Source organism: Nomascus leucogenys, chromosome 8 (assembly GCF_006542625.1).
Source record: "Nomascus leucogenys isolate Asia chromosome 8, Asia_NLE_v1, whole genome shotgun sequence".
Taxonomy (NCBI): domain Eukaryota; kingdom Metazoa; phylum Chordata; class Mammalia; order Primates; family Hylobatidae; genus Nomascus; species Nomascus leucogenys.
The window spans coordinates 22,390,156-22,412,210 of NC_044388.1; the positions used below are offsets into that span (position 1 = coordinate 22,390,156).

A 22,055-nucleotide genomic window follows, 5' to 3' on the forward strand; every position below is an offset into this window, starting at 1 on the left:
GTGATTCTCCTGCCTCAGCCTCCCAAATAGCTGGGACTATATGCATGAGCCACCATGCCCAGCTAATTTTTGTATGTTTAGTAGAGACAGGGTTTCACCATCTTGGCCAGGCTAGTTTCGAACTCCCAACCTCAGGTAATCTGCCCACCTCAGCCTCCCAAAGTGCTGGGATTACAGGCGTGAGCCATCACGCCTGACTGATAGAATTCTAATTGTTCTTTAAAAATTTTTTAAGTACTAAATTTCATTTTATTTAACCATAAAGATGCTAAATGAATTGGTGAGCAATTTCTACCATAACAAAGATTTATTTCCATTTCCCAAAAGATCCCTTTGAGGTTAAGAAAAGGGATTATGAAAAATGTTAATAGAAGTCATTTTGTCGGGTATTTTTAAAGCTACATGTTTTAGTTATAAGTGTTGTTGGTTGACCTGCTATGAAAGATGGCAGTATGGGCCGGGCATGGTAGCTCACGCCTGTAATCCCAGCACTTTGGGAGGCCGAGCTGGGTGGATCACCTGAGGTCAGGAGTTCAAGACCAGCTTCGCCAACATGGTGAAACTCCATCTCTACTGAAAATACAAAAATTAGTTGGGCGTGGTGGCGGGTGCCTGTAATCCCAGCTACCTGGGAGGCTGAGGCAGGAGAATTGCTTGAACCCAGGAGGTGGAGGTTGCAGTGAGCCAAGATCGCGCCACCGCACTCCAGCCTGGGCGACAGAGCGAGACTCTGTCTCAAAAGAAAAAAAATAAGAAAGAAAGATGACAATATGCGCATTCTCTAATATTACTAGATAGAGCATATTGTTATTTTTTAATTGTCCATGTTAAAAGTATTCATATTTGATCTTAAAACTATAATTGCCATGTCACTTGAAGTTGAGTATTTAAATTGGTTCACTGTCACCATCAATCCGAGAAGTCACCCATGCTTTCCTGCAGCCTACAGGAATAGCAGGGAAAAGAGATAAAGCAAGCGGGTGTCATTGCCAGGCTTCTTACGATGTTGGACCTAGCCTTCTCAGAGTTTGTAAAATGTCCCGTTCTAGGGTTTCTGCTGTAAACTAGGGAGAGGGTGTAATCCATTCCCACAGGCCTCCAATTGCTTCTTTGATTTAGAAGCCAACTTTCAAACCTCCTTCCATTAGATAGTCAGCATCATTCTTTTTTGTGTGTCAACTTTGAGACATAATGTTTGTAAAATAAAATTCACCAATTTTGAGCACAAAATCCTATGAGTTTTGACAAATGTATATACAGGCATACCTTGGAGACTGCTTGTTCAGTTCCAGACCATGGCAATAAAGCAAAAATCACAATAAAGTGAGTCACATGATTTTTTTGGTTTCCCAGTATATATAAAAGTTATATTTACACTATAATGTAGTCTATTACATGTGCAGTAGCATTTATGTCTAAAAACCAATGTACATAGCTTAATTTAAAAATACTTTATTGCTAAAAAATGCTAATAATCATCTAAGCCCTCAGTTAGTTGTAATCCTTTTGCTGGTGGAGGGTCTCGCCTCCATGTTAATGGGTGATGACTGATTAGGGTGGTGGTTGCTGAAGGCTGGGGTGGCTTGTGGCAATTTCTTAAAATAAGACAATGGAGCTTGCTACACTGATGGACTCTTTCTTTCACCACAGATTTCTCTGTAGCATGCAATGCTGTTCAGTAGCATTTTACCCACAGTAGAACTTCTTTGAAAATTAGTCTTCTCAAACCCTGCCATTCCTTTATCAGTTAAGTGTATGTAATATTCTAACTCCTTTGCTGTAATTACAGCAATGTTCACAGCATCTTCACCAGAAGTAGATTCCATCTCAAGAAACCACTTTCTTTGCTCATTCGTAAGAAGCAACTCCTCATGCATTACTGTTTTATGATGAGATTGCAGCAATTTAGTCACCTCTTCGGGCTCTAATTCTAGTTCTCTAGCTATTTTCATCCCATCTGCATTTACTTTCCCCACTGTCATCATGAACCCCTCCAAGTCAACCATGAAGGCTGGGATCAACTTCCTCCAAAATCAGCTTCTTCCAGACTCCTGTTAATGTTGACATTCTGACCTCTCCCATGAATCATGAATGTTATTAATGGCATCTTAGAATGGTGAATCGTTTCCAGAAGGTCTTCAATTTACTTTACCCTGATTCATCGAGGAATCACTATCTATGGCAGCTATAGCCTTATGAAATATATTTCTTAAATAATAAGACTTGAAAGTCAAAATTACTCTTTGATCCATGGGCCGCAGAATGGATATTGTATTAGCAGGCATGAAAACAATGTTAATCTCCTTGTGCGTCCTTATCAGAGTGCTTGGATGACCAGGTACATTGTTGATATGCAGTAATATTGTGAAAGGAATCTTTTTTACTGAGCAGTAGGTCCCAGCTGTGGGCTTAAAATATTCAGGAAACCGTGCTGTAAACACGTATGTTCTCATCTAGGCTTTATTGATCCATTTATAAAGCACAGGCAGAGTAAATTTAGCATAATACTTAAGGGCCCTAGGATTTTCAGAATGGCCAATTAGCACTGGCTGCTACCTACAGCCACCAGCTGCATTATTCCCTAACAAGAATATCAAACTGTCCTTTGAACCCTTGAAGCCAAGCATTGACTTCTCCTTTTGAGCCATGAAAGCCCTAGATGGCATCTTCTTTCAATAGAAGGCTGTTTCATCTACACTGAAAATCTCTTGTTTAGTATAGCTACCTTCATCAATGATCTTGGCTAAATCTTCTGGGTAACTCACTGCACGTTCTACATCAGCACTTGCTGCTTCCCATTGCACTTTGATGTGATGGATATGGCTTATTTCCTTAAACCTATGACCCAACCACTGCTAGCCTCCAGCTTTTCTTCTGCAACTTTCTTACCTTTCTTAGACTTCATAGAATTGAAGAGCGTTAGGGCCTTGCTCTAGATTAGGCTTTGGCTTAAGAAAATGTTGTGGCTGGTCTGATCTCCTATTGAGACCACTCAAATTTCTCCGTATCAGCAATAAGGCAGTTTTGCTTTCTTATCGTTCATGAATTCGGTAGAATAGCACTTTAAATTCCCTTCACAAACTTTTCCTTTGCATTAACAACTTGGATAAATGTTTGGTGCAAGAGACCTAGCTTTTGGCTCATCTTGGCTTTTGACTTGAACTTGGCTTTCCTCAGTAAGCTTCATTATTTCTAGTTTTTAATTTCAAGTGCAACTCTTCTTTTCACTTGAACACTTGGAGGCCTTTGTAGGGTTATTTTTTTGGCCTAATTTTCATATTGTTATGTCTCAGGAACTTTTCATGTCATTAGGGAGGCCTGAAGAGACAGAGAGAGATGGAGAGTGACCAGTGGAACAATCAGAACATGCACAACATTTACCAATTAAGTTTGCTGTCTTATAAGGAAAGGCACACTTTATGGTGCCCCAAAATAATTACAATAGTAACATCAAAGACCACCGATCATGAATCACCATAACTGATACAATAATAATGAAAAAGTTTGAAATATTACAAGAATTACCAAAGTCTGACACAGAAACACAAAGTGAACACATGCTGTTGGAAAAATGACACTGTAGACTTGCTTGACGCAAGGTTGCCACAAACCTTCAATTTGTAAAAAAAAATAAAAATAAAAATAAAAAAAAAATGCAGTATCTGTGAAGTGTGATAAAATACAGTATGTCTGGAGTCATGCAACCCCCAGCACAATGATGATAGGGCATTGCTGTCACCCTACTCCTCCAAATTGCATTGTGCCCCTTTGTAGTAAAATCCTTTATCTTGGCAACCACTTATCTCATTTCTATCTCTATAGTTTGACCTGTTCCAGAATGTCATATAAATGGAATTACATGGCATACAGTCTTTTCTGCCTGGCTTATTTCATGTAGCATAGTGCTTTGAGTCATACAAGTTAATGTAGGTTTCAGTACTCCATTCCTTTTTATTGCTAAATAGTATTCTGTTTTATGGATATAACACATTTTGTTTGTACATGCACCAATTTATGGACATTTGTGTTGTTTCCAATTTTTAGCTATTACAAATAAACCTGCAGTGAACATTCACATATCAGTCTTCGTATGGACATGTTTTTATTCTTCTTGGGTAAATATGAGTGGGATTGCTGGGTCACATGGTAAATGTGTGTGAGACTTGATAAGAAACTGCCACAGTGCTTTAAAAACAACTGATATTCCATTTTGCATTTCCCCAGCAGTGTTGCAAGGGTTTTAGTTGCACCACATCCTTGTCAGCACTTGGAATTGTCAGTTTTGTCATTCCAGTAAGTGGATGGGGGTTGAGCATCTTTGTGTGTATGTGAGTTTTAAAAAATATCTGACAGACTCTAATGTGGTTTTCTTTATGTTTCTTCTGCTTGGGGTTTGTTGAGATTTTTAGATATGTGAATTTATAGTTTTTAACAAATTTGGAAACTTTTTGGTGATTATTTCCTGAAATTTGTTTCTGTCTTACCCTTTCTACCATTTCCTTCTGTAACTCCAATTATATGTATAAATATACTGCTTGATATTATCCCACAATCACAGATGCTTATTCATTAGTTTTTAAGTACTTTCTTTGGTTTAAAAAAAATTTTTTTTTGAGGCAGGATCTCACTCTTGCCCAAGCTGGAGTGCAGTGGCGTGAACACTACTCATTGCAGCCTCAACCTTCTGGGTTGAAATGATCCTCTCATCTCAGCCTCCTGAGTAGCTGGGACCACAGGCACGTGCTACCATGCCTGGATAATTTGTACATTTTTTGTAGAGACTAGGTTTTGCCATGTTACCCAGGTTGGTTTCAAACTCCTGGCCTCAAACAGTCCTCCCACTTCAGCCTCCCAAGGTGTTAGAATTACTGCCCTCAGCCCTTTCCTTTTTGTTTTCTTTTTAATTCTTGATATTTTTATTGCCATGTCCTTGAGCAATATTGCTATATTTTCAAGCAACACTTCTGTCTTCTGTAATATCTAATCTGCCATTAATCCTATTCAGTTTTTTAATTTCAAATTTGTCATGTTTCTGTTCATGCTAGTCATGTCCTCTACCTTCTTGAAGACATGTCATATATTCACAATAGCTGTTTTCCAGCTCCTTCCTCTCCACTCTTGGCCCCTCATGTTTTAGCCACTGTTGGCTCCCTGAACTCCACACTCTTGTCTTCTCACCCCAGTGGGACTGCTGGGCTCTGTTTGAGTTCCCCTTTCCTGCACTACACCTGGAAACTGCAAGCAGCAAGCTGGACATGGTTGTTTGTATTTCTTCTCTCAGGATCACTGTGTTATACTATCTGAAAGTCATTGTTTTCTGCATTCTGTCTGGTTTTCTAATTGTATGCCAGCCACATTTCCAACTTTTCCTGGGTCATTTCTTTCTTCCCACCCTCTGCCCCATCTGCTACTCCATGAAATAGAATATTCGCTCCGTTTGCATCTCTCTGGTTTGGTTGTGTTTGAGATAGAACTTTCAGGACTTTTATGACTTGCCAACATGACTTCTGTGAGTTTTAGTTCACAGAATGATTATACCCTTTTTTGAGTTTAGTTGCTGTTTGTGGCTTTTTGCTTGGCTTTATTTTTGCTCATTTCATCAGGAATGTGGAATGGAAATTCTGTAATGCATTTTCAATCCACCAGCTTAATCAAGACTTCCTCTACCTTTATTTTCCAGTTGCCAAAATATTCACTGTACTGGTGGTAATTTTCACTGTGTCAATTGATTGCCATTCCTCAAATGGTAGAATCTCATACTAGAAGAGTCCTGTTTTCATTGGTCTGTTTTGGTTACCAAGAGTAGAAACTCACTCCGGCCAGCTCACAGAGGAGTGGCCACAGATGCTGGCTCACACAAGGGATCATGAGAGTGACAGGGACCTCAGGGAACTTGGAGACCGGAAACTGCAGTCCAGCCTCATGACAATAGCAAGCTGTTTGAAAACGTGGCAGCCCCCGAGGTAGCTGCTCGTCTCTGTGGAACAGGGGTCTTTCTGCTTATCTTTCTGACTCTTCTCCATTCTGCTTCCTCTGCTGGCTGGCTCATTCTGTTCACTCAGAGTTTCTACTGCTTTATAACTTCTTCTGGCCTTGGTCTGTTCTTTGCCATATCCTCTAAGCATTCATTTCAAGTACTCAATCTATTTGTATTTCCTACCTCAGCCTAGCCTTTTAGCTCCAGACCAGTGGTCCTGATAAACCTCCTCTTGTATTAAGTGTCCTTGGATCAGGTTCTCCCCCTGCTTTAATCCACTTTGTCCAGGAAGATATTGTCAGATGGCACAAAATATGGCTCCCTTTAGTGGCTGTTTCAGTTATCTATTGCTGTATAACAAACCACTGCAAAACTAGTGGCTTAAAACAATGACTTCTGATTTCTCATGATTCTGTGGGTTAGCTGAGCTCAGCCAGATTGTTTTCCTGCTCCATGAGGTATTAGCTGGGATCACTTAAGAGATTTTCTTCTGCTGGGAACTATAGCATCTATATCATATCTTGGACTTGAATTAAGCTTGTTACAACCCAAGATGTTTTCCAGATGAATGGCTGCCAGGCTAGCTCTCATGACCTATGCCACTCTACCATCAGAAACAAGACTATCAATAAACCCTAAAAGTAATTAGAGATTCATTCTCTTTAGGAACCTAAGACTTCTGCCAAAAAATAAATCAATAAACCAGATGGTTTTTGCACCTGGTAAGACATTTGTCTTGATTTTCTTCATTTTTACCTGAGGTACAGTGCTTATCTTGAAGACTTAAAGACTGGCATTTGTTTCCTTTTTGAAATTACCATGATGATTGATGTATGACTCCTTTTATTGAGGCTCATATCTCTTAGTTATTTTTATTTATTATAGGTAGTATAGTATGTTGTCTCTTTTCCTGAAAAGATATAATTGAAAGCCATTTCTCTATTTAGTGTGTGAAAATTTCTCAGAATGGCTCAGAAAATCAAACTACAGTAGCGTTTATCATTAGGCAGGCTGTTCTTTCTGGTCCATTTGAAACACAGTAAAACCTCAAACATTAGGACCCCACTCGTGGAGTTTGTGATTACTCAGCTAATGTTTGACTGTGTAAATGGTGTGCTTGAAAGATTAATAGTGCGAAGGAGGTGCTTACGTGCGCGCTATTTTCCCTGGTGTTTCCAAGGGCTCTCACGCCCATGACCCAGCCCCACTTGCCTCTCAGTGTCCCCTCGCTCTCTGCGTCCTCTCTCTACACAGCTGGGCCACCCTCCGCTCCCCTCTGGCCCTGGTGCCTGCCTGGAACCCTCTCCTGACACCCCACCTTCTGTGCTTACGTCATGGCTCACCTCCACTGTCTGGAGACTCCAAAGGCTGCTGAACGCTCACCCTACCTCTGCCACCAGAGTGGCCAGCTCTGTGCCAGACGAGGCCACTGTCCTACTGCATGGTGGACCTTAGCCCTTCCCATGGCCAGGTCTGTAGCAGAGGGAGATGTAGTCAAAGTCAGAACCTAGAAAGCTTTGTAACATAGAAATCATGCTGCTAAATGGTTGGGCTCCAGAGGCGCCATGTGTTGGAGTCACGGTCACTCCTCTGTGGCAGGCAGCATCAGCCCCTGGGCCTGCTGCCATCCTTTCCTGCCCTGAGTTTCCCCAACTCAGACACCGCCTCCTCCGTGGTGCTGCTGAGGAGCCCCCAGCCCTCCGTCTTTGGTGAAGGAAATGTAAAATTGTTTCTAAGGAGGAAGGCATTCATTCTGAATTTAATAAATTGAATCTTATATTTAAAATTATTAACTTTTGTACAAACCTCCGAGCACAACCATGGGAAAATTGGAGACTAACTGTAAATGTGATGACAGCCCAAATATAGGCAAAAAGTGTGGCAGGCAAAGGGAGCCGCATGGATAGTCAGATCCATGCAGCCCACTGTCCCTTCATCATCAAGACACTGCCTCAAACCACAGAAACATCTCTTTGGATCCAGCAAAAACCAAGGGCAGGAGCTGTGCTTAGAGGGCTCTCCTTTCTGCTCCTGCACAGAACCCTTCATTCCCCTCCGGCAGCTTCTTTGCACCCTTTGGGGTGGAGGTCAGGGTGGAGGGAAGGTGGTCTTCCTGCTGTGGAGAGACAAGCTGATTTGCAGCTCATGTTCCATGCCCATCAAACATGTGAGTGCACATACAGGAAGCCAAAAGGACAGAAAACATCACGCACTCTTAAAATGAGCCTAATGTCCTGTACAAAAGCCTGTGTCCTGTTGCTGTAGGTTTAGGTGATTCTGATGATTAGGGAGTCTTTTTTCAACCGTAGGGTTTATTGAGACTTCAGTGGGAAGTGGACCTGACCAAGCTAGGAGGCCTTCCTTAATTCTGATGAATGTTCCACGATCTCAGCCAGCCTCAAAAGAACTCTTGAAAGGGGAACTATCAATGTATAATAATGAGAGGCGATTTAGAATCCATAGCCAAGACTCCTACAATCCATTCATTCTTTTTTTTTTTTTTTTTTTCCAGACGGAGTCTTTCTCTGTCCCCCAGGCTGGAGTGCAGTGGTGTGATCTTGGCTCACTGCAACCTCCACCTCCCGGGTTCAAGTGATTCTTCTGCCTCAGCCTCCCAAGTAGCTGGGATTACAGTCGCCCGCCACCATGCCTGGCTAATTTTTGTGTTTTTAGTAGAGACAGGGTTTCACCATGTTGGCCAGGCTGGTCTTGAACTCCTGACCTCAGGTGATCCACCCACCTTGGCCTCCCAAAGTGCTGGGATTACAGGTGTGAGCCACCACACCCGTTTCATTCCTTTGTTCACTCATTCCTCATTCAACAAACACACATTGGAAATCCATATTTCTGTTTCTGCTTTTAATCACAGGAAGAGTGAATTGTCTACACAGTTGTTGATGTGCTGGGTACATGAAAAATGTAGTGGATGTTTCAACCTGCTTACTTTAAAATATTGCATGCAGTCTGTGGGGTTCAACTCTCTATAGTTTTGGCCTCACAGTTTAGTTTATCCAACAGGAAAATAAAACAAACATACCAGAGAGAAAGGTGTGTGTGTTTCAGTGTGATTTACTGTTCAGACTCTACCCATAATCTCTCTAAACTCAGTGTCCTTTTTATGAAACGAGAATGGTAATAGCACTTCCCTTGCATCCCCTCTTTGTGGAGCAGGTGGTATCAGTGAAGGTACCTAAATTCTGCTGTGTTCCTCTCTGCATTCCCAAATAGATAAGAAAGACAGGAAGGAGGAGTATTTTTGTGCCTCAGACTCCCATAATGGTATGAGTACCCTCATTCTTCTCCTCCCTCACACTGCATGTGATTTGGAAGAAAAGTGTCTGCTGGCCCCCAGGGAATGGCAGGTGCTAATCTTTGCTCTCTTCAACATCCAAGCATGTGGCCATTACACAGGTGGCAGAGGGCAGGGGAAGTCTTAGCTGCCGCACTGGATCCCTCACCTCAGAAGTAAGACAACTGTTTTTCTCTAATAGATAGTTGAACAAAAGGACTTGGAAAAAATTAGCCAGATGTAGAATCCCTGTTGTTTTGCCCCTACGTCTAAATAAAAGCAATGACTTGTGATTGTTAATTTTGGCTCCCAAAATGTAGCACTAACAGATGTGTCTTGAAATATTTTTAATATATTAAAAACTAGAACATCTTTTGTGGTCATACAGAATGTATGGTGATTAGCCGAGGGCTGAGCACAGCTGGGGTGCGGTTCTGGCATTTGGAGCTGCCATCATTCTTTTCCTGGCTGCTCCGGCCTCTGATCCAATCCCAGGTAAGCCATAGGCTCAGCCAGAAAAAGCACAGTCACGCCAGACTCGCAGCAAGAGCTGCTGGGATCCAGCCACTGCCCTTAGTTACATCTTTTAAAGATTACTTTCTGGGCCTAAGTAAGAACCTTAAATATTTTGACCTAAGGTTGTTACAACTCTTTCAAGATGAAAACAAAATAGAATAAGTTAAAAAAAATTCAAACCAGAATGTGTGAAATCAAATGACATTTGAGTTGTTCAACTGAAAACATTGCAAAGCCAGCTTTGTGGAAGGAGTCTTCAAAACTAGACACCCTGTGTCAGTGGGTGGCAATGTTTTAAGTAACCTTTGCTCTTTTCAAGTCTTTTGAAGCAATGAAATATGAACACTGCTACAACGAACACCCCCACCTCTTTCAGAATTTTTTTTTTTTTTTTTTTGAGACAGAGTTTTGTTCTTGTTGCCCAGGCTGGAGTGCAATGGTGTGGTCTCAGCTCACTGCAACCTCCACCTCCTGGGTTCAAGCAATTCTCGTGCCTCAGCCTCCCAAGTAACTGGGTTTACAGGCACCTGCCACCATGCCAGCTATTTTTTTTTTTTTTTTGTATTTTTAGTAGAGATGACGTTTCACCGTGTACTCCTGACCTGAGGTGATCTGCCCGCCTTGGCCTCCCAAAGTGCTGGGTTTACAGGCATGAGCCACCGCGCCTGGCCAGAATTGTTCTTCACTCACACTACATGCCTTACCTCCAAGACATCTTAAACATGTAGTTTTAGACACATAGAACAAAGTAAAAGTGATGTGGACAAAGTTGAGCAGCTCCTCAAGCCCAGATGTATTGCCTTTGGGAGTCCTTTGTGTCTCGCCTTGGTAATGTCCAAAGGCCTATTCTGTTCAAGATACCATGATGACTTATCTGAAGTTGAGAAACATAAGATTCAACCAGATGAAGAATTCTGTTATTACCACATTAATTATCGTATTCCATCTGGGGATTTTTGTTTTTAAATATCTGGTCATCATGTGGTAGATCTATATATGCTGACACGGAAAGATCACTAAGACATAACTTTTTGTGAAGAAAAAAGGAAACCAAAGAACAATATAGATTGCTTGATTGTATTTACATTAAAAGTAAAATAAAATACCTATTTGTAATATATATATAATGCCGAGAAAAAGACAAAACTCATTGTTTAGGGGGCAACTGTGAGATTAAAGGGGAGACTTTCACATTTTACTTTAATTACATTACTTTAATGGCATTCAACAGATGGTTATGGAGCCCTTACTCTGTACCTGGCACTGTTCTAGGCTCTGAGGATACAGCAGTGATCAAAGACAAAAATTCCTGCCCTCGTGAAGTTTACATTTAGTGGAAGAGACAGACAATAAACCAAGCAGTAGAGTATGGCAATAAGTGTTATAGAAAAAGCAAGGCAGGGAAGCGGTAAGGAGAATTATGGACAGGAAGTGGGAGTTCTAATTAGACAAGATGGGGCTGTCAGGAAGGGCGCTGCTGTGAAGAGGGCATCAGAGTTAAGATGGCATCAAGGGGAGGGGAGGGAGCTAGCTAGGTGCATTTCTGGGGCAAGGGCATTCCCTGCAGAGGGGAACAATGAGTGCACAGACACTGAGGCTGGACTAGAAAGGACCTGATGGGTTTGAGGAACATTTAGGAGCGTAGCATGTCAGAGGTTAAGTGAACAATACAGGGTGGGTAGGTGGGTGAAGGAAGTCAGATGAGGCTGTGGGCAAGGACTTTGACTCTCACTCTAAGTTATTTGGGGAGCTGCTGAAGGGTTTTGAACAGAGGGGAAGGGATGTCCTGTATTTTAATTTGAGCTCTCTGGCTGTCAAGTTGAACATGGAGAAGGAAGACCAGTCAGAATAAACTCCAAGAAAGATTATGGTGGCTTAAACCACATTGGCAGCAGTGAAGATGGTAAGAAGTGGTGAGAAACTTTATATATATATATGTTTTGAAGATTGTGACAATGGGACCTACTGACAGGTGGGATGATAGATGGAAGAAAAAGGGAAGAGTGAATAATGACACTAGGGTCCTTGGTCCAGGTCACTGCAAGAATGGAGTTGCTTTGACTGAAGAGTAGCTGGTAGCAGGAGTAGTAGCAGGATATCAGAAACTCAACTGGACATGTGATGTCCGAAAGAATGATGCCTAGATAGGCATTTTGGTAGGTACTAATTTTTATTAATAAAAATAAGAGCATACATCAATGAAATTAAAAACAGAAAATGCATAGAGAAAAATCATTAAAACCAAAAACTAGTCCTTTGAAAACCTTATTAAATCAATAAGTCTTTAGTCAAGCTAACTAAGAAAGAGATGATACAAGTTACTAATGTCAGAAATGAAATAAAGGATATCGCCACAGATTTTATGGACACTAAAAGGATAATGAAGGAATATTATGAACAATTCTATGCCCACAAACTTGAAAACCTAGATGAAATAGGCCAATTCCTTGAAAGGTACAATCTGCCAAAACTCACATGAGAAGAAATATACAATCTGAATAATTCTATATCTATTAAGGAAACCAAACTAATAATTAATAAGCCTCCAAAACAAAAAGCACCAGCCCAGATAGGTTCACTGGTTTCTGCTAAACATTTAAAGAAGAAATGATACCAATTCACTACAATCTCTTCCAGAAAATAGAAGCAGAGTGAATACTTCCTAACTCATTCTACCCAGCCAATTTTATCCTAATACCAACTCAAAGGCATTACAAGAAAAGAAAACAATAGACCAGTATCTCTCATCAACACAGATGCAAAAATCCTTAACAAAATATTAACAATTAAAATCCAAAAATGAATAAAAAGAATTATTCACCATGATCAAATGAGATTTATACTGGGTATACAAAGCTGATTTAACTTTTGAAAATCAACTAATGTCATTCATCATATCAACAGGCTAAAGAAGAAAAAGCTCGTGGTTATATCAGTAGATGCAAAAAAAAATTTGACAAAATTCAGCTCCCATTCATGATAAAAATTCTCAGTGAACTAGGAATAGAGAGGACCTTACTCAACTTGATAAGGAACATCTACAAAAATCATACTGCTTACATCATATTTAAAGGTGAGAAACACAAAGCATTCTTGATAAGATTAGGGACAAAGCAAGGATGTTCTCTGACACCACTGCTTTCAAGATTGACCTGGAAGTCCAGTCCTAGCTAATGCAGAAAGACAAGAAATAAAATAAAAGGTATATATCTTGAGAAGGAAGAAATCAAACTGTCTTTGTTCACAGATGATATAATCATCTATGTAGAAAATCCAAAAGAATTGACAAAAAAATCTCCTGGAACAATATAATAAGCAATTATGGCAGGGTTGCAAGAAACAAGGTTAATATACAAAAATCAATTGATTTCTTTTTTTAAGAAAAAAAAAAATTTTGAGACACTGTCACCCAGGCTGTAGTATACTGGCATGATCATGGCTCACTGCAGCCTGGACCTCCCTGGGCTCAGGTGATCCTCCCACCTCAGCCTCACAAGTAGCTGGTACTTCAGGTGCACACCAACATATCCAGCTAATTTTTGTATTTTTATATAGAGATGGGGTTTTGCCAGGTCGCCCAGGCCAGTCTCAAACTCCTGAGGCTCAAGCCTTAGCCTCCCAAAGTGCTGGGATTACAGGCATGAGCCACCACACCCAGCCAATTTCTTTTTTTTTTTTTTTAGGTGGAGTCTCGCTTTGTGAGACAGAGTGTCGCTCTTGTTGCCCAGGCTGGAGTGCAGTGGGGCAATCTCAGCTCACTGCAAGCTCAGCCTCCTGGGTTCACACCATTCTCCTGCCTCAGCCTCCCGAGTAGCTGGGACTACAAGCGCCTGCCACCACGCCCAGCTAATTTTTTGTATTTTTAGTAGAGACAGAGTTTCACCATGTTAGCCAGGATGGTCTCCATCTCCTGAGCTCGTGAGCCGCCCACCTCGGCCTCCCAAAGTGCTGGGATTACAGGCATGAGCCACCATGCCTGGCCCAATTTATTTCTTATATACCAGCAAAGAACAAGTGGAATTCGAAATTAAAAACTCATGACCATTTACATTAGAACCCCAGAAATAAAATACTTAGGTGTACATCTAACAACATATATATGACTTATATAAGGAAAACTATAAAACTCTGGTGAAAGGTATCAAAGAATTAAGTAAATGGAGAGATATTCCATATTCATGGATAGGAAGACTTAATATTGTCAAGATATCAGTTCTTCCCAACTTGATATATAGGTTCAACATAATCTCAATCAAACTTCCAGCAGGCATAAAAATAAATAAATAAATCCACCAAGTTATTTTGTGAATATTGACAAACTGATTCTAAAGTTTAAAGAGAGAAGCAAAAGACCCAGAATAGCCAACACAATATTAAAGGAGAAGAATAAAATCAGAGGACTGACTTTATCTGACTTTAAAACTTACTGCAAAGCTACAGGAAATAAAACAGTGTGAAAAGAATAGACAAATAGATCAGCAGAACAGAAGAGCCCAGAAATAGACCCACATAAAATAGTTAATCAATCTTTGGCAAAGGGGCAAAGGCAATACAGTGGAATAGAGACTTCATCTTTTCAACAAATCGTGCTGGAAAAACTGGACATCCACATGAAAAATTCAATCTAGGCACAAATCTTAAACCCTTCACAAGAATTAACTCAAAATAGATCATAGACCTAAAGATAAAACACAAAACTATAGAATTCCTAGAAGATAACACAGGATAAAATCTAGGTGACCTTGGATATGGCAGTGCTTTTTCAGATACACCACCATAGACAATCCATTAAAGAAAGAATGGGTAAGTTGGACTTCCTTAAAATTTAAAACTTCTGCTCTATAAAGACAATGTCAAGAGAATGAGAAGAGAAGCCACAGTCTGGGAGAAAATATTTGCGAAGGACACGCCTGATAAAGTACTGTTTTCCGAAATATGCAAAGAACTCTTAAAACTCAGCAGTAAGGAAACAACCTGATTAAAAACTGGGCAAAAGCCTTAACAGTCAAAGAACTCTTAAAAAATGCAAAGAACCCTTAAAACTCAACAGTAAGGAAACAAACAACCTGATTAAAAACTGGGCAAAAGTCTGAACAGTCACCTCACCAAAGAAGATATACAAATGGAAAGTATATTAGCATCACATGTCACTAGGAAGTTATATATTAAAACAACAATGAGACACGAATACACATCTATTACAGTAGCCAAAATACAAAACTAACATCACCAAATGCTGGTGAGGATGTGGAACAACAGGAACTTTCATTTATGCTGGTGGAAATGCAAAATGGTGCAGACAATTTGGAAGAAACCGTCAAACTGTCTGTAGTTCTTACAGAACTAAACCTACTCTTACCATATGATCCAGCAATCATACCCTTTGGAATGTACCTAAATGAATCGAAAACTTAACGTCCACACAAAAATCTGCATACAGATGCTTATAGCAGAGTTATTTTTAATTGCCGAAATTTGGAAGCAACAAAGATGTCCTGCAATAAATGAATGGATAAATAAACTGCAGTGCATCCAGACAGTGGAATATTATTCAGCACTAAAAAGATACGAGCTATCAAGCCATGAGACGACATGGAGGAAATTTAAATGCGTATTACTAAGCGAAAGAAGCCAATCCAAAAAGGCTACGCAGTGTAATTCCAACTATATGACATTGTCGAAAAGGCAGAACTGTGGAGACAATAAAAAGATCAGTGGTTGCCAGGGGTTGGGAGTGGGGAAGGATGACTAGGAAAGCACAGAGGAATTTTAGGGTGGTGGAACTATTCTGCATGATCCTATAAGAGTAGATAGGTGTTGTTATACATTTTTCAAAACCCATGGAATACACAAAACCAAGGGTGAACCCTAATTTAAGCAATAGACTTGAGGGGATGTGGCAACATAGGTTCATCGATTGTAACAAGTATACCACTGTGGTGCGGGATGTGGCTACTGGAGAAGGTTTGCGTAGGGAGACAGCGTAAGGGAACTGTGTAGTTTCTGCTCTGTTTTGCTGTGAACCTAAAACTGTCCTAAAAATTAAGGTTTATTAATTTAAAAAAAATAATATTTGGAGTTTTAAAACACAAAGACTAGTTACAGTCTATTAAAACTGTGAATGTGTGTAGCAATTCCGCTTGTGAAGGGAAATACACTATTTAACATGAAATTATACTTCTGACACAATATGCTATATATACAAAGACCTCATAACTAGTAAATTTTAAACATGTGAGTTCAGTGACTAGTAAGAATGAATAAAAATGAAGCTCCTTTAGTTAATCTACGCAAGGGAACATCTATTTATAGTTACTAATTAAAGGACTCTGTAAAGCAGGAAAACCATGCATGGTAAGTGGTAAGCAGCAAACTGTTCTGTGGATTTGGGCCTCATGATGGTTTAAAATTGCCTTGCAATTTGATCTCACCAGTGGCTGACATTTGACTATAGTCCATTTGCCAGCCAAGGTAAGTCCCTACCCATTGCTCTCTGCAGCTGGCGCCAAGCTCTTGCTGGACAGGAATGCCTTAAAGGGGACGCACACTGGCAGGCAGTTCAGAAAGAGGGAAAGGGGGAGGAGGTGTAAGTAGGACAAAGGAAAGTCAAACTACAGAGGAATCATAAAGAAAATAATAGAATAAATTGAGAATCCAAGGGGATGGGAAAAAAATAGCAAGCAAGGAGAGTAAGAAAGAAGAAAAGGTAATAGTGTAAGTAGAAAAAACTGTTAGTGGAAGGCAGGTTAAATTTGGAAGGAAAAATAGAACAAAAAAGCAAAGTAGGAGTGTTGGAATTTACAACAATAGAGCACCACATCATCTCTTCTGCTTGATAATTTTGGAATTGTTGGCTGATGCATTAGCCCAGTGGTTTTCACCTGGGGGTATCTCACCCTCCCACTCAAGAGACAGTTAGCAATGTCTGCAAACATTAGGGTATGCTAGGGGTGCTGCTAGATATCTGAAAATACACAAGACAGCTCCCCACCTCCAAAGAATTCTCTGGTCCAAAATGTCAAGAGCAAAGAGGGTGACAAACTTCATTGGCCCATTGTCAGCACCAATTCCAGACTCCCAGTGACCGTGCTTCAATTCACCCACTGTTTTCTGACCTATATCATGTTATACTGCATGTAGATCAAGTTGGTGGTCAGACCTCAGAAAAGAAATTAAAATTTGGCTGAGAAAGTATATCCAGAGTAGAGAATCCTTTGCTTCACCCTTTCTTTCAGCAACTGCTCAGTGAGGACCTGCTCTGTGCCCACAGCTGCCAGCACTTACCAAAGGCTGTGTGGGCTTCAGAGGTGGAGAACAGATTAGTGGTTCTTCAGAGATGGAGAACAGATTAGTGGTTGCCAGGGTTTAGGGATGGTGGAGAGGAGGCGGTGGGTGTGACTTCCTGGTGGTGCTGGTGCAGTGCTGTGCCTTGGTTGCCATGGTAGTTACGTGAACCCACACGTGATGAAGTCACACAGAAGCATAGGCACACTTTGTACCCCTGTCGGTGTCTTGGTTTTGATATTGTGCTATAGTTATGTGAGACATAACCATTGGGGGAAATTTGGGAAAGGGTATACAAGACCTCTCTGTACTATATTTGTATCCTTCTTTGAGTTTATACTTATTTCAAAATAAAAAGTTTTTTTTTTTTAAATCAAACCTTAAAAGAGAAAAAACTAGATTGGCCAAACAACTAATGAAAGATGTAATTTTAACTAGGATAGACAGAAATAGTCCATGCACACAGAACCCCATGCAGATCTGTAAATAGAAAGGGCCAGAAAGGCAACATACTCTTGGAGTGTGGTGTTGAAACTGGGAAAACCAACTCACTTTTTATTAAAATTGACCTATTCAGATGCAGTGCCAATAAGAAATAATTATGCCCTCTTGTGGAATCAGAATACTTCTATTTCAGTGAAAGGTATATATTGTTGAAGTGTAACACTAAGTTATGTCATATCTAATACTGTTTAATTGCATGTTTTGTTATAGGGACAAGCAGATCTTTTGAAATATGCTAAGAATGAGACGTTGGAGAACCTGAAACAAATCCATTTTGCTGCTGTTTCATGTGGACTGAATAAACCAGGCACCGAAAATGCTGATGTCCAGAAGCCACGCCGGAGCTTGGAAGTCATACCTGAAAAAGCAAACGATGAAACTGGAGAATGAGGAAACTTAACAATAAATCATTATGGAGTTTATAACTCTAGGACCAATTGTAGTCAGATGGGACATTTGCTTTGCACTCACTAATGAGAATAATATTCGGGATTTTAAAGCACAACTGGAATAGCTAATTACAGTCTATTAAAACTGTGAATGTATGTAGCAATCCTGCGTGTGAAGGCAAATAAACTCTTTAACAAGCAATTATATAGCTGGCCAAAATATGCTATATTTGTATACAAAGACATTCTAACTCAGTTCCGGTATGAAGAAAAGATTATTCACTTTAGCTCCATTGAGAAACATTTTCCTAAGTGAAAACAATTTCTTAAGATGGAAATGGATTGGATTGACAAATTATTATTTATTGGAGAAAAAAACCTGATCTACGCATTTTTACTTACGTGGGGTTGCCAGAGTCTCTGGGTTCTAGATGATTTTGGTGGCATGCTTGCTGAGCCATAATTACTAAAGAGAATGTAAGTGGACAGGTTCCCTGAATCCCCGGGGTCCTTGGAGAGCCGTCGAGGAGAATGTGCAATTGGACTGAAGCTCCCTGGCTGAAGACACATGCCGAGTCAGCACATGGGTAGAGATGATGGAAAAGCAGCCAATCTGGAAACAATACATTGTAAATAGTTTTTCATTGTATGAAGTAGTGTTCACATTAAAAAGATGTTTTATGATATTTCTCCAATAGCAGTACATGTGTTTAATGAAGCCTTAACTTTTAAGATTTCTAGTTCAAAATATTCTACTCTTAAGTGTAGCCACTTACTTGTTGAACAGCTTTGTCAAAAATAAGTTGCTTGTCGGGGCTGACCTTATTTTGCTTTCGGTAAGGTTTCAACAGCTTTAAGCAACAGCAGCTGACTGTAAAATGAACCGAGATACCCACAGCTGCCCTCTTGATGCTTCTGAACTAGGTCTGTAGTGATGTGCACCTCAGAATCTGGCAAAGAGTGAGTCAAAAGTGGTTAGAGGGGTAGGAGCAGGTGTAGCTTTCCTCCAGTTCTACTGGCAACAAATTCCTTCAATTTATGTTTGTCTGAGAAAGTCTCTGTTTCTCCTTCACTTTTGAAAGATAATTTTCTGCCAGCTGAGTTTTTAATCCAAGCTTTTATTTTGCAAATCAGTGAAAGTTCGTGCTTTCAAGATACTGAACACTGCAGCCTAATTACTGCTTCTCCCAAACCAAAACTGCTTTCAAATTTTGGAAGGGTAAATATTTACTCTAAATCTTCAACAATCCCTTTTCTATTCAGTGACTCAGGTATGCGAGCCAGGTAAGTATATGTAATCTTCAGCTGAGTATCTTATTAGTGATTTCCTCACACTTCAAGAGATGCTCAGGCGCTGATGTTGTTCATTTGTTTCTGCCCAGTCTCCTCAATATCCTCTTAAAAAAACAATTCTTTGCTCCGTTCTTGTCATTTGCATTCTAATAATGTGCTTAAGTTAAGGTACCCATCTCCACTGTCCTTCTCTGGGTATAATTTGTTAGAAAATAAGCCTGTTACTTGGATAATGGTGCTATGCCCTGCACACCCAACTAACCACCAGCCAGTAGCTTAGGCTCTTAGCTCAGAAATGGACTCTACATGGGGTAAAAATGAATAGAAAATAGAGAACTAAAAGTAAACTTACAGAATGAGAAATGAAATAATGTGTAACTTAGATTATTGTTAAAAATAGCTGGAAGTAAATAGCAATATTCAATTTAAAGTGAAAAATCCAGAAATGAAAAATTTTTATCTTTTAAAGTATAATGAAATTGGAAAAATATTTCTACATTTCTAGTAATGACAGGCATTATCTAATATGTGATTTGAATAACTGATAGCAAGACACATGTAATTTATTGTAGTTTATACAGGCTTAGAATCAACAATTTTACAGTTGAAGGAGTCTGAGAGATCATTTAGTCCTACACTTTCTTTTTCAGATGCCGAAGTTGCAGATGAAAATAAAAAATGCATTGCCTGATGTCAAAAAGTCTGTTAGAGGTAGTGTTGGTGCTGATCCCAGCCCGGGGTTTGCTCCACCTTTCCATGATAAAATGTCAACCTTTTGACCCATCTCATCAGAGGAATAAGCCAAGTGATGGGAATAGCAGGCATGCCTGTCGGGAGTTGTTCCCAAAGCCTCAGCGTTTCTCCTGTTTATCTAGATCCTCCCCCAGTAAATGTACCATCCTTCCTCGAGGATGATGACTCGTATCAGCAGAGCACAAATTCACAGCCAACTGAGCTATTCTGTTCTTTTTTCCCCATTCATATGGAAACAGAAAACATTCATTAAACTGGCAAGGGCCAAGGTTATGATTTATGGACCTTTATAAACAGCTTTTTCTTACAAAGGACTGACTGATCCACTCTGGACTGAACCTGTGGAGGCCTTATTATAACCCCCGCAGTTCAAATAATAGTGAGATCCCTGCTCCTGGATTGCATAAGTTGTAGCGACAGCAGGGGTAACATGCTTGCTTCCTCCCATTATCTGCATTCCATAAATGGGTGGGGGGAGGGCATCCATATAAGTTACTCATTGTAAATACCAATAATTCCTTGTGCATTTGACTAATGCATACATAGGGCACACTATAGACACACACACATTCACACAAACTGCATTATTCCCAATTAGGAATATATACAATCAGAGGTAGCATGAAAACAACTGGTAAGTCTCTGCTGAGGACACAGGAAAATTCAGATTTGGACAAAAATGCACAGAAATCATGGAAAACACCTGGTCAATTCAGTAGGAAATGAAACATCACACTGCAATCAAGCCCAGTGTCACATTTCCAACAGTTATGTTGATGTCAGTCCCACAGAGTAAATCCTGAGGCCTCTAGGAACACACGAAGTACATTCTGCTTCCTCTTTGCATATACATATTCAGTGTATCCTCTCAGCTACTTAAACTCTTGCAGGCATTGGTCTATTTTCTGCCTTTAGCAGGCATGGCTTCTAAACAATGGGAAAGAAGCCATCTAAACACCAATGCGTACCATCTTCGGGCAGGTGTGACCCAGGAACCAGGGCATGGGGCAGAGTGCTTAGGCAGGGTGGTGGGCAGCCCCTAGGGAGGCTGCTCTTCCTCACCCACATGGAGTTGGGCTGTGAAGCACTGAATGGGGAAAGCCATCCAGCTTGCAAATGTTTCCACATGCAGTCTTTGCCATGTGGCCTCATTTAGTATGTTGTGGTACTTTGAATTTGTTGAATCTTCAATCAAGCATTTTAAAAAGTTATAAATGCAAATTTAGTGCAGTTACAGCATAGTTCTGATTTACCCATCCAATGAGGAAGAATGCTTAAGCTGGATATATCTGTCTACAGGTTCAGTGGTTGCTCATGTCTCGGCCAATATTTGCTGTGAACAGACCTAACATTTGCTGTCAGTTGTAAGAATTTTCTATTTCTAATATTTGACAGTGGGACCCTTTGTTGGGGCTGTGAGCCAAGGACTGTGTCCAAGACACTTTGTGCATACCATTTCATCTTCTCAACAAGCGGCAAAGTACTTGTCTGATGTTACAGATGAAGAAATGAAGACTTTAGACAGGTTAGTTAACGTAACTAAGGCCACGGAGTGCTGAAGTCAGGATTTAAACTCAGCTTTGCCTGCTCCAAAGCCTATATTCCCAACCATTCTTCTGAATTCCAGATATATATATATATAGATAGATAGATATATAGATATATAGATATATATAAAACCTCTAAACTATAAGATGGGTACTATCTTGTAAAGTATAATGAGGCAGTTGGCATTTTCTTCTTTTTTTTTCGAAACAGTCTCGCTCTGTTGCATAGGCTACAGTGCAGTGGTGCAATCTCAGCTCACTACAACTCTTGCCTCTCAGGTTCAAATGATTCTCCTGTCTCAGCCTCCCGAGTAGCCAGGACTACAGGGGTGCACCACCACTCCCTGCTGATTTTTGTATTTTTCGTAGAGACGGTTTCACCATGTTGGCCAGGCTGATCTCGAACTCCAGCGATCCACCCACCTTGGCCTCCCAAAGTGCTGGGATTACAGGCGTGAGCCACTGCGCCCAGCTTTATTCTTCTTAAATGCGATACATGAACT

At 40.3% G+C, this 22,055-nt stretch overlaps 1 protein-coding gene across 2 annotated transcripts in view; it reads left to right on the top strand.

Annotated features, from left to right (window-relative positions):
- PLCL2 (phospholipase C like 2) overlaps positions 1-18,656 on the top strand; it is a 198,214-nt gene extending 179,558 nt beyond the window's left edge. The window contains exon 7 of one of the 2 annotated variants that reach the window (XM_030816872.1): positions 17,781-18,656. In XM_030816872.1, the coding sequence (XP_030672732.1) occupies positions 17,781-17,960 (180 nt within the window). In that variant the 3' untranslated portion in view covers positions 17,961-18,656. Of the gene's footprint in view, positions 1-8,489; positions 9,025-17,780 lie in introns of those variants that run through there. The other variant, XM_030816873.1, reaches the window with a different exon arrangement.
- Positions 18,657-22,055: the final 3,399 nt, after the last annotated feature.